The following is a 12,092-nucleotide window of genomic DNA, read 5'->3' as shown; positions in this document are numbered from 1 at the left end:
AGTCCCCACAAGTATAGGGAGACAGGCGTATGTGAACATGACAGCTGCAGCAGCTCCACATGTAGAGACATGAATGTGATCAGAACATCTTTAAGACTGAACCTCCATTTCAAACAGCAGATCTGCCCAAATCACCCACAACCTCCAGATGTAAAATTATTTTTTGTAAAAGTAATTTTTTATGTAAACCAACTCTGGAAGAATAGCTGATGAAGCGTGCTGCTAACAAGATTCTCAAACATAAACCAGTGAACAAATTCCTGCATGTTCTCCAACATTAGCCCAGAAGAACTTTAAAATAGTTTATACTTGGTTCATTGTTGAGTAGGTAAAAAAAACTACATCCGTTAGGTGATTTTAGTTTTTAAAAATTATATATATATTTTTGGTGTGTGAATACTTTTGAGCTGATGATTTTGGCCCACATGATAAAAAGATTGGACATCCCCTTGTCTAAAACAAACTATTAGAGAAAAGTAGAACTGAAAAAAGTCGACCACGAAAATGTCCTCACCTCCCACTGTGACCTCAATTTATGGGTGGATATATTTATAGTGGTCCTCTAAATGCACTAAATACAAGAACACACACACACACACACACCTGTGAGGATCATAAAGAAGTAGATGACCAGCTACTGATTGTTAGAAATGATTTATTGTCAAACATCTAAATGTCCAGAGTCACTGAGACGGACACGGTTATGAGTTAGCATCCAGATCTGGGAGGAAACGTCTCCACAAACACACACACGCACACACACCCACACTCATCATCTGCTCAGTAGAACCCGACACATTTAACTACCTTCAGTTTCTAATCACTCTGACCTCCAGGATGACCTCCAGGAGGATCAGTACCTGCTCTGATGGACCTCTGCTCCTGATTTAATCTTATTAGTTACAAACGGAATTGAGTCCATTGGCGGTTCTGATCTGATTTCTGATGGATCACATGAAGCTTCCAGCTGGGATTCTGAGACAAGCGTTGGTTTGTGGACATCTGAGTGAGATAGAGAGACAGACTGTCCCTCCATCTGATGGACAGACCTGTCCAGCTTCAGAGGGACAGACAGAGGAGGACGGCAAGGAAGAGGAGGACAGAGATGAAGGACGGATGGAGAGCCTGAGAGAGACGGAGGACTGATGAGTGGACCAGTGGATGGGCTGGAGAGAGGGGACATGTGGACAGGTGTCCCTCAGCCCATATATGGGTACTTCCACTCTGTGAGGGGAACATGAGTCTGCTTCACCATCCGGGGAGACGTCCACCTCAGGACGTAGTGAGGACCGCCTGGCTTATCGTTGGTACCTGGAGGGACAGGTAGACATCCGTCAGTAATCATCCAACCATCCATCCGACCATCCATCCGTCCATGTTGGACGAACCCTCTCCACCCACCTGAAGCTCTGGCTCCTCCAAACGGCTGCTGAGCCACAACGGATCCGGTAGATTTATCGTTGACGTAATAATTCCCGGCGGCGTTCCTCAGGACTCTGGCGGCCTCATCGATCACCTTCCTGCAGAACCAACAGGTCTGACTCAGTCTGGGTCAGAACCAGGACTGGACCCACCATGCACAACAGAACCTGCAACACGATCCTGCTTCTGCTACCAAGAGCTAATCAGCTCCAGCTCTTTACTGGTCCGGTTGTAGGAACAGGGTGGACCAACTAAACCAGTTTGAAACCAGAACCTGGACTGAGCTCAGGGCTCTGATCCGTTTATAGAACTCTAAAGTTCTGATCCTCAGAGATCCACTGGTTCTGTTCTCAGGTGAGAGACAGGAGTAGACCTCATGAACCAGAACCAGAACAGGACACAGACCGGTGGACCAGAGCATGAGAACTCCTTAAACCTGCTGGTTTGTTCCAGGAAGCTCAGGAGAACCAGAACCAGAACCAAAGGAGATCCACACAACTTTCAGCCCGTCTCCGTGGACAACGGACAACAACACGCATGTGCAGGAGAAACTGACTTACTGGTCGTGGGCGAACACGGATCCGGTCAGAGCGTATGGTGATGTGTTATCAACCAGCCGCAGAACCTCAGCGTAGTTCTTCTCTGGATAGACGTACACGGTCAGAACCGGCCCAAAGATCTCCTGGAAACACCACAAACACAAGGTCATGACCTCCAGCAGGCCATGTGACCCATGTGTCATCAGATCTCCTTGAAGCTTCACAGGTAAGTCTCTGTAGTCACCTAAATATTTTTGTTAGCATGCTAGCCTGCTAATAAATATTTAGCTAGCAAACTAACTCATCTATATTTAGCTACTATGCTAAATATTTAGTTCTGAGCTAAAAATTAGTTTGAATATTTAATCTGGAAATTAAATGTTTAACTTGAAATAAATATTTAATTAAATAAAATATTTAGTTAAATATTTAGTGAGCTAAATATTCTGACCTCGTTCATGATTGGGTCCTGAGGGTCTTTGGTCACAATAATCGTCGGCTCCACAAAGTAACCTTTGCTGTCGTCACAGTTTCCTCCGGCGATGATGCTGAGGTTCGAGGAGGACTTGGCGTGGTCCAACCATCTCTTGATTCTAGCGAAGGACTGGAGGGGGCGGAGCCACAGGCACAGATTAGCCACAGAGCTAATGTGGAGTCTTAACGAGTTAACGAGGTTTACCTTATCGTCTATGACGGCAGAGAAGAAAGTGTTGAAGGTCCTCGACAGGCTGAGGGTCAGAAACATCCGGTTAGTCCTCACTCTGGGTCTGATCACACACCCTGAGGCCTGCAGGGGTCAGAGGTCACTCACGTCTCCCACTCGGATGTCCTTGTGAATGTCCAGCAACTGCTCTCTGATCTGTGGCCAGCTGCTGTCGGGAACGTACATCCTGGAGCAGGCCGAGCATTTCTGGCCGCCGTACTCGAAGGCCGAGCGGATCGTCCCCAACACCACGCTCCGGACGTCCGCAGATGAGTGCACAAAATGGAAGTTCTTCCCGCCGCACTCTGCCGACACAAAGTGGGTCAGAACCAGAACCAGAACCGGGACCTGAAGGATCGGTCACCACTCACCTCCGGCCAGGCGCGGAAACGTTCGGTAGATGTCTATGTTCTGGGCCACCTGCTTCCACAGACGCTTGAAGGTCCTGCAAGTGGCAAAACAGACGTGGTTGCCATGGCAATGCCAACGGAACCAGAGGCTGTTGGGTCGGGCGTCCTTACGGCACGCTGCCGGTGAAGTTGATCCCTGCCAGGTGAGGGGAGGAAGTGACGGCGTCGCCGAACACGGGGCCGTCGGCCGGCAGGAATTGGATGATATTGGGCGGCAGGCCGCACTCGCGCAGGACTCGGTAGACCGCATAGCTGGCCGAGACCGCCGTGTCACTGGGCTTCCACAGAACCACGTTACCCTGGGGCGCACAGGGTCAGAGGTCAGTTCTCTACAGGGCAGGGTACAAGTTCAAGTCCAGCCTCAAGTTTTTAGAGTGCAAATCCAAGTCAAATCTCGTCATTAGGGCACAAATCCAAGTCAAGAGTCAAGTCTTTCTGGTTCTGAGGCAGGTCGGACCTGCAGAACTTGGGTCGGATCTGCAGAACTCACCATGAGAGTAGGTGTTCCTGCCAGGTTTCCCCCGATGGCGGTGAAGTTAAACGGCGCCACTGCTGCTACGAAGCCCTGAAACACAGGCAGGTCCAGAACCGGTCAGAAAACCCAGAAACCAAACGGACCCAGTAACCACGGTTACAGCTCCCTACCTCCAGCCCCCTGTACAGCGCAGTGTTGGTGCTCTCCTTGGTGCTGATTGGCTGCTGAGCCTCCAGCTCCACGGCGTGCTTGGCATTGAACCGGAAGAAGTCGATGAGTTCCTGCAGCGGCGTCGATCTCCGCCTGGACCACTGTTTTACCCTGAACACCAGACAGAGGGAGGTCATAGGTCACCGGAACTCCAGAGGGGTCACCCGACCTCCAGGGGGTCACCTACCTGTCCGATCATGGTCTTGGCCAGGATCTCGGCCCTCTTGGGCCCGCTGATGACGTCAGCAGCCTTGAACAGGATCTGGGCCCGGTCCTGGACGGGTTTCAGGTCCCATTCCCTCCGGGCCGCCAGCGACGCCTGGATGGCCTTATCGATCAGCTCCTGAGGAGATCCAAGATGGAGTTAGGCTGCGATTCCACAGCAGGTCGTGACTGCTCAATTACGATTTATCGCTCGTGTCCGATCTTTTCTGCGTGTTCGTTCATGCTACTTATTAAATCAGACTTTTGTGGTTACGGTTTCTGACCCCAAAGCGACCTGCAGGTGAAGAACGTCCCCTAGCAATGCTTTATTTACGGCAGTAAAGATGGCCGCCGCCATTGCTGGATGTATTTTAAAGTTGTCGGGAGCCGACAGCATGGTCACCACATGAAAGAAGCTAAAAAGGAATCAACCAAAATGTCGGCCGATGTTTACGTCCAGATTTACCGTCTTCTTCTTCTTTTGCTGCAGAATTATGACTCATGTCTCACATCAACGACATAAAAGTCGGATAAAATTCGACATGACTGTTCAGACTGCAGACACTTTGAAAAATATCGGATTTACTTCCATATATGGATGTGGAACAGATTGGATTATTTTTGGGGGGTGAAATGATCAGAATTGGGCCGTTCAGACTGCTGGGGAAAAGTCACATATTGATTGAAGAAAAAGAAAAAAGAAATCAGGATATCAATCTCATTTTCCTGCTGTGTGAACGCTGCCTTACATTGGGTCTAGAAAACCCAAAACCTAAATTTTGCGTTTGGCTCAGGCCATAAATCTAAACTCTAACTCAAACGTTGGGCCTTCGTGGCGTCATAGGAGAGCTTTGACTGGATTTAAAGAGACAGAACCGGAGTGTCACAATAGCATGTTTTACCCAGAAGTTATGGCGATAAACGATGATGTCATACGACAATAATAATGCAAGAAGATCAATAAACTTCACATTCTAATGAACATTGAACACTGGAACTGGAAGACATTTTAAATATTCAAAATAAATAAACAACACAACAAAGAAAATTAATCATGAAGTCTCTGTGAACAAAACTGTCCGGGTGAACCGGTTCTGGTTAATATACCTTGTCAGCGTAGCAGAACTTTGCCACCTTGTGAGAGTGGTTGAAAGGCTGGAAACAGAAACACACAGGGGTCAGAGGTTAGAGGCCAGGAGGAGCGTCTCCAGAACCTAGTGGTTCCGTGTCTAACTCACAGACAGCTGGTACCGGACGTCTTTGGTCCAAACCAGTTCATCTCCTACCACACAGGGAACCTCCTCCGTCCGCCCCTTTAGGCCGTTCAGCGCCTGCAGACACAGCGCAGGGTTAAAACACCCACCAGCAGCCCAAACGGATCAGAACCGGGCCTGGAGATACACCACCTTCTGCAGCTCGGCCCGTTCTGGACTCCCCGCCTCGAAGCCCAGGATGGGTTCGTTCTTCACTTCCACAGCCAAACCCGGGAACGTCCGGAACCTGGAAGCAGAAAACCGTTGGTTCTGACTCGCTGGGTTGCAGCAGAACCAGAAACCCAGAAGATGTAAAGCTTAAACCCGGATTGGAACAGAACCAACCGGATTGGACCGGATCCCTGCATAATACTTACTAAATACACAGACTCAGCTCCTCTTCGGTCCCATTTCTGGTTCTGGACCGCTTCCTTGAATGTTCTCCTGTTCTGATCCAGGAACAGGACCAGAACAGAACCGGGTCTTATTCCAAATATCAGCTTAAACTGATCATCATATGGCTGCAGGTCCCACCTGGTTCTGTCTGGTTCGGAACCAGAACCATGGGTCCAGTTGAGTAAACAACTCGGTACTACAGAACTTTAAATATTTCACGCTGTTCTACTCTGGGCCAGTTTGTTTCGATTAGATGTTTCAGAACCAGAACTTTGTTTTCAGACACCAGATTTGGACCGGGTTTGGGTCAGAACCTTCAGATTTTTAAATAAGCTTTTAGAACCGGTTCTGGTTCTGTTCCAGCATCCTGTCCAGAACTCAGAGAGCCGAGCCTTCGATTAATTTCAGGCTTCTCGTAATAAAACCCGGACTGGACTCGGGTCTGTCCTGCAGGTTCTGCTCTGATTAAACCAGGTCAGGTTTTTCGGACTCACCTCTGTTGTTCCGCTCATTTTCCTTATCTGTACTTTGGACCGGGTCGGATCGGGTCGGAGCTGCTCAGCTGTACAGCTCCCTGCGCTCGGCTGTGATTAACAGCAGCAACCTGAACCCTGACCCGACGAAGAGGAGGGGGAACCAGGAACCAGAACCAGCTGGGCTTTTCCCACCAGAACTGGCTGGCCTTCACCCCGCGCTGCTGCTGCAGCTGGAACAACAAACAGCGGCCCTGAGGCCCCCGGGGGCCCAGCAGCTTCAGACTCTGATCATCTGCAGCTTTCCTCTGTGAAGATGATCGATTTTCCAGATCAATAATTCTAGAAGCGGTTCTGGTTCCAGTTCTGGTGTTTCAGTAGACCAGAATCTGCAGAACCAGTCTGACTTGGAGTCTGAAGTATTTATTTGATGATGTTTGGAAAAAACATCCCGTCTGTTTAAATTCCAGCTGGTTTTAATTATTAGACATGTTGACAGTTCAAAGGTCAAGCCTCTTCTAGTGTTGAGTCTGACATTAGTTACACAGTCAATATGCAAATATATGAACAGAAAACAGAATTAGCCAAAAATTCCCCCCAAATAGTCACCAGGGGGCAGCAGAGGAGAGCTGTGGTGGCTTTGAGGAAAGTCGGGATACTACAAAGATGGCGGCCGAAACGTAAGCAGCTGACCGAGCAGCAGGCTTCTTTTGGGGTTTTTCATTATAGCTTAGTTTTATTTCATTGTCACTGTTTGTCTAATTCAGTTTTTATTAGCTATTAATTAAATGTTTAATTTGCTTAAGCGCAGGGCCGACAGGAGGCCGTAATTTGCTGAAGTAAATGCTTGGTGTGGGTGCAAAAAAAAAAATCTATTTCACATTAGTTTGAAAGGCTAAAAATTGTCATAAACACAAAAACAAAGGATATTACGAGTATAATTTCAGTGTGTTCTACTTAATATTAATTTTATTTCATTGTTTATATTTACTTTTAACGAGGTTGCTATTTCTATTGTGACCACTAGATGGCAGTAACAGTTACAAACTACATATTTAATTCCTGCTGTTTTTTTTAACCTGTGCTTAATTTCTACTCTCCAGAGATTAAAGTAGTAAATTGGATGTTTTTATAGTATTTTCAAGTTATTTCCAGGAAACAAGTCACCAACACGTGTTTCCTGCTGAGTGTCTGCGCAGCTGCAGTGGAGCAGCTCTCCTGCAGAGATCAGAACCAACCTGGATCTTCCTCCTCAGGCTGCAGGAGATCAGGTGTCATTAGGTAACACGCAGGGCGGTAACACACCTGAAGCTCAACAGCACCGCGTGATCAGGCGCCTTTTGTTCCCACAAAGTTACTGAAAGTGTCAGTGGGTCAGGTGATCATCTGAACACCTTCTGGAAGTCTTCGGAGTCTCGTGTCCGCTCATGTGAAGTTCAGCGCCGGGACTTACCCCCTCCAGGACCGGCCCAGCAGCAACCGGACACGGAGCATCTTCTGTCTAGACCCAGCGGCGCTCAGAGAGAGAGAGAAGCTGAATGGCCCCGTTCCAGCCCCGAAAACCTGATCAATAACCGATCCGGAGTGATTAGGTAGATGACAGGAGGCCAACTGGAGGCAGCTACCTGCTGCCAGGGGGGCAGGCTGCCGGCCAGGTCTCCCAGTCCGCCTCAGAATCAGCCCCACTCAACCAGGAATACTAAACTACTGAAATTAGGTGTTTTTACATAAATATCACTCAACATGAGGAAATGCTTCACCTTAAAGCTATAAAATGTTTTTCTGGTCAATTTTTAATATCCCTCAGATAAATGGAACCTTCCAGAGGCGGGTATTTTTCTGACCAATCACAGTGCAGCACTATTTTATCAGCCAATCAATTCATTACTAAAACACCAAGCTGCATAACTTTTCTGTCAGCGTGGTTCTCCTCCATTCACACACCGGCGAAGCTGCGGGCGCGCCGGAAAGGCGGAGTTTGGGCCGAAACACAAAGAACTGTTTATTAAAAAGAAGCAAATATGTCACTGAATCTTTTGAATGTAATCGGTCTGTGTGTTAACCTCCAGATGATCTATGAAAGTTAATATTTAATTTCCTAACAATCATAAAGGATTGATCTGCCTTGAAAAATTTAAATATTAGAATATTAATATTAAACGTTGCAAAGATGAGTAATGATGTAAAGATGAACGCTGATTACACCAGTAGGTGATCTCTATTGGGATTCATTTCTTATTCAACTTTCTCTCGTCATCGAACTTCTCATTCCTCCCTCTCGGCTTCACTTCGAACCGGCCCACAGTACCGGCTGACTGGTCAGAAGTAGACCCAATGAATGTAGGTTTCCTTGAACGTAAATGTAATATTTTGAAAGACAACTTAGGAGATGAATGAATGAACATAAATTTGAGCTATTCAACTTCCAGCAACCACAGGGAAATCTTGTAACTTAGAAATATCTTCATAAAACACTTGAATGTGAATCAGAGGAACTTAATTAAATAATTAGGTCTAACCTCAACATGTTCACCTTTAATCCTCCTCAGGTGAACCCTCCATTCATGCCATAATTAGTCTGCATATTGTGGGATGTCCTCCAGTAAAGAGAGTTTGATGTTGATGCGTGAGAGTACCCGGAGAGAACTAGTGCATGCACTGGAAGGGGTTGACAGAACGGGCGGTTACAGCCTACAGTGACATAAAGTGACCGGAGGGGGAGACAGATATCAGTGTACCCATAGTGTGCCTCCTTTGAGTTTATTTTCCGCTGGATAAACATCCTCTAAGGCCTTCATTCCTTCTTGAATAATGTCTTGGATGCTACTTTTGACTTTATTCGAATAAAAATATGTTTACGTAGTAACTAAAATTAAAAACTGAGAAGCCCTGACGTCTTCCTGTTCTCACGTTGTTTCCAGGAACGGGATTGGTGTTCTCTATTTTGGACCTAGGCTGCACTCCGTACACCGTCAGGCGTCAACAAACTGGGGATTGTTGTGAAAATCAACGGCTCACCTATCTTTCATCAGCCGGTGTGAAGCTCACAGCAGCGGGACACCTCTGGAAGGGAGTCCCGCTCAAGCGGTGAGACGCTGGGGGTAAGGTTAGCAATAGCTAGTTAGCTTTAGCTGTTAGCTTGCTGCTGGCTTCGATGACTGACAGGGAACTGAGCCGAACCGAGCCAAGGGAGGCACTAACACCTGCTGTCATCCCTCGCAGAACCAGAACCGAATCGGACAGCTGATATTAGACCGAGCTCTGCGGTGAGCTAACAGAGCTAACAGCAGTTTATAGGGCTGCAGCTAAAGCTAACAGCCGCGTTAGAAATCCTGGAGGATCCAGGATGCCATTGAGTAAGAACATTCTGAGATTCTGAAGAATAAATGTTGATTAGTAATTTAATTAATGGATAATAAATGTTTGTTACTAACTTGATTAATGTGACGTTTAGCTTCTTACTGCAAAACTGTTCAACATCAAACAGTAACAGAAAATATTCTGCTGAAAGTGAGACAGAAGGAAATGTTCCCGAGTTATATCAGGCCATCCTTAATATTCAGTTAATGGTAAAATAATAATTAAAATACGATTTGACTGGTTTAAATTAGCTGAGATCCAGATTAATCAACCCTTGTGGGTTCTGTCAGCAACGAACCTCATTAAATCAGTGGATCCACTGTATACTGCTAAGCTGAATATTCTTAGGGTAAAAAATTGAAGTATTTGTTTTTTAATTTTCTTCCAATTTACCTAAATCCTCACATTTTGTTTGGTAATTTCTGCCACTTGGTGCAGTACTCTGATTGGTTGTTATTTATCCAAACAAATGCGGTGTTTGCAAAGAATTGCCTAACTGGATGAAACAGAGCTGTCTGTGATTGGCTGGTGGTGTAGCTCATTTAGCCACATTAGCAGACAGATACAGAGCCATATACAAAATGTCATTCTTTGTTCACACTGATTTATGGGCTCACATCAGTCTCACTTCCCACTCAGGCTGGTGGCACAAATATATCTCCATATGCAGAAGGTTGCTCTTACGATGCACTAATATCCATTCTAGCTAGCACTCTGCTAACTGCCTCATCTAGCCCACCGAGGTTCTGGCAAGGCGAGTTCAGCAGGTGAACATTGTCTTTGCCACCTCTCGGATTTCATGAAAGAATTTTATAAATTTTTAAAATCCTTTATTCATGTCTAATCACTTTATTTGATGAAGTTGTTAGTGTGTAGACAGAAAATCGTTAGATCCATTGATCAAAAAAAATGACCCCTGACCTCAGATTCATGAGATGTCGCAATTGCTCTTTCAATCATTTCACCAAAGATACTCTTTAACTTGTCTTTAATATCACTATTACTGGTGTATAAAATCTTATTTAAAATAAAGAAAAGAATCTTAGGATGGTGGGGAAGTAAGCCTGGCAGCTGCCAGGCTTATGATGCGGTGGGGGAAACCCTGAAACTCTGTTCTGTCAACAGCGTGCAGGCGGTGAATCAGGATGAGCACAAAGGGAGGAGTCACAGCTTTGCCGCGCAGGAACTACAGACTGGCCTCAGACATGGACAAACCCAGATCCACAGGTAGGACACCCGAGATCAGCCACAGGTCACAGGAAGTACTTCCTGTCAGGGATCCCATGATCTCTGCATGCAACATGCCTGACAACCGGCTATAAATTATTATTCAGATTCTCCATGGCTGGCCATGCATTTGGGGACAATTAATGAAACATCAAAAGTTTTAACAATATATTGGTAATGTATTGGTGATATATTGGTGATGTATTGGTAATGTATTGGTGATGTATTGTGCAGCCTCGAGGAGAATCTGTTTTAATTCCAAACAATCAAAGCTAATTTTTCATAAAACCGTCACAATGAGATAAAGTTAAACTTTCTTGGCTCTCCTGACGCTAACTGTTTTCCTGCTAACACTAACTGTTTTCCTGCTAACGCTAACTGTTTTCCTGCTAACGCTAACTGTTTTCCTACTAACGTTAAGCAGAAAGACAGTTAGACTGATTGTTGGTTTCCTGTCGGCTCCCGCCTCACTTCCTGCTCATGGTGCATCCTCAGCCTCTCCAAACTGATTAATTCCTGCAGCAGAGGAGGCTTTGGATTCCTGCAGGGTTCTGTTGGGTGGTTCTGGCCTGTCCCAATCATACTGTCTTCATGTGGAGCCAGTTTGGTCCCAGCTGAAGGTTCTGGTCCTCAGCAGAACCTGGTCTTCTTTGTCCCACAGGTATTGTGAACGAGAAGCTGCTGAGCGACTACCTGCACCACGTGTTTCCCTCCACCAAGCCGGGGCCGACCGTCGCCTCGCTCAGGTACCAAACCCGCTGCCGGTCCCGGTTCTACGACCCAAACCGGCCCGGTTCTGACTCTGACACACTAACTGCAGCTCAGTCAGTTAAAGGCCATATCAGGCCGTGCGTGTGTGTGTGCGTGTGTGTGGTCCTGTAAGCCGCCAGCTTCATGTTTCAGGCCCGGTTCTAATGATAGAACGGTTCTGCCAGCTGTTCTGACAAAAACATTTCTTCTTCTGTGGATGTTTCTATTTTTTTTATAGATTTAATCCTTTCTGACTTTATTTATCCATCTTTTTTTTATTTTATATGTATTCTCATGTTTATTTCCCCTTTTGATGTTTGAATTAAATAAATAAACAAATAAATAAATAGTGATAATAATAATTAAACCCAGGGTGACTTTATGTAAGAAAGTCTTAAGATTACATTTTTTAGACAGGAAGATGGAAATAAAATTTTGACATGTCCATCATATTTGAAGAGACATTATAATAATAATAATAATAAAACTGAATAAAGTTTGGACTGGACTTAATAAAATCCCAAAAGAACCGGGGTTCTGCGTTGATCCTGATCCTGAATTTTTACTTTTAACATTATTGTTCCTAACCTCCATCCATAAAGACAGTATTGACTGAATGATTGACAAAGAATCTGATCAGTGTGTGATATCGCAGCCTGAAGGTTTCCCA

The 12,092-nt window shown here is 45.8% G+C and overlaps 2 protein-coding genes across 8 annotated transcripts in view; one reads left to right on the top strand and one right to left on the bottom strand.

Annotated features, from left to right (window-relative positions):
- Positions 1–638: 638 nt before the first annotated feature.
- aldh4a1 (aldehyde dehydrogenase 4 family, member A1) lies at positions 639–7,702 on the bottom strand. The gene is given in 17 exon segments (XM_032549322.1): positions 639–1,311; positions 1,402–1,520; positions 1,983–2,104; positions 2,413–2,565; positions 2,641–2,676; positions 2,678–2,689; positions 2,773–2,969; positions 3,036–3,109; positions 3,186–3,373; positions 3,565–3,639; positions 3,720–3,830; positions 3,832–3,870; positions 3,947–4,102; positions 5,071–5,118; positions 5,202–5,294; positions 5,370–5,463; positions 7,539–7,702. Coding segments are annotated over 17 exon segments (1,671 nt in total). The 5' UTR covers positions 7,580–7,702; the 3' UTR covers positions 639–1,198.
- Positions 7,703–8,844: 1,142 nt separating this feature from the next.
- Positions 8,845–12,092, top strand: part of rnf123 (ring finger protein 123) — a 58,448-nt gene continuing 55,200 nt past the window's right edge. For 2 of the 7 annotated variants that reach the window (XM_032549318.1, XM_032549315.1), the window contains exons 1-3: positions 8,845–9,186; positions 10,571–10,672; positions 11,334–11,418. In XM_032549318.1, the coding sequence (XP_032405209.1) occupies positions 10,591–10,672; positions 11,334–11,418 (167 nt within the window). In that variant the 5' untranslated portion in view covers positions 8,845–9,186; positions 10,571–10,590. Of the gene's footprint in view, positions 9,187–9,231; positions 9,442–10,567; positions 10,673–11,333; positions 11,419–12,092 lie in introns of those variants that run through there. The other 5 variants (XM_032549316.1, XM_032549319.1, XM_032549317.1 and 2 more) reach the window with 5 other exon arrangements.

The sequence above is a fragment of the Xiphophorus hellerii genome, chromosome 20 (genome assembly GCF_003331165.1).
Source record: "Xiphophorus hellerii strain 12219 chromosome 20, Xiphophorus_hellerii-4.1, whole genome shotgun sequence".
NCBI classification, from domain to species: domain Eukaryota; kingdom Metazoa; phylum Chordata; class Actinopteri; order Cyprinodontiformes; family Poeciliidae; genus Xiphophorus; species Xiphophorus hellerii.
The sequence above is the reverse complement of the archived record's forward strand: the minus strand, read 5'-3'. Positions and strand labels throughout refer to the sequence as shown.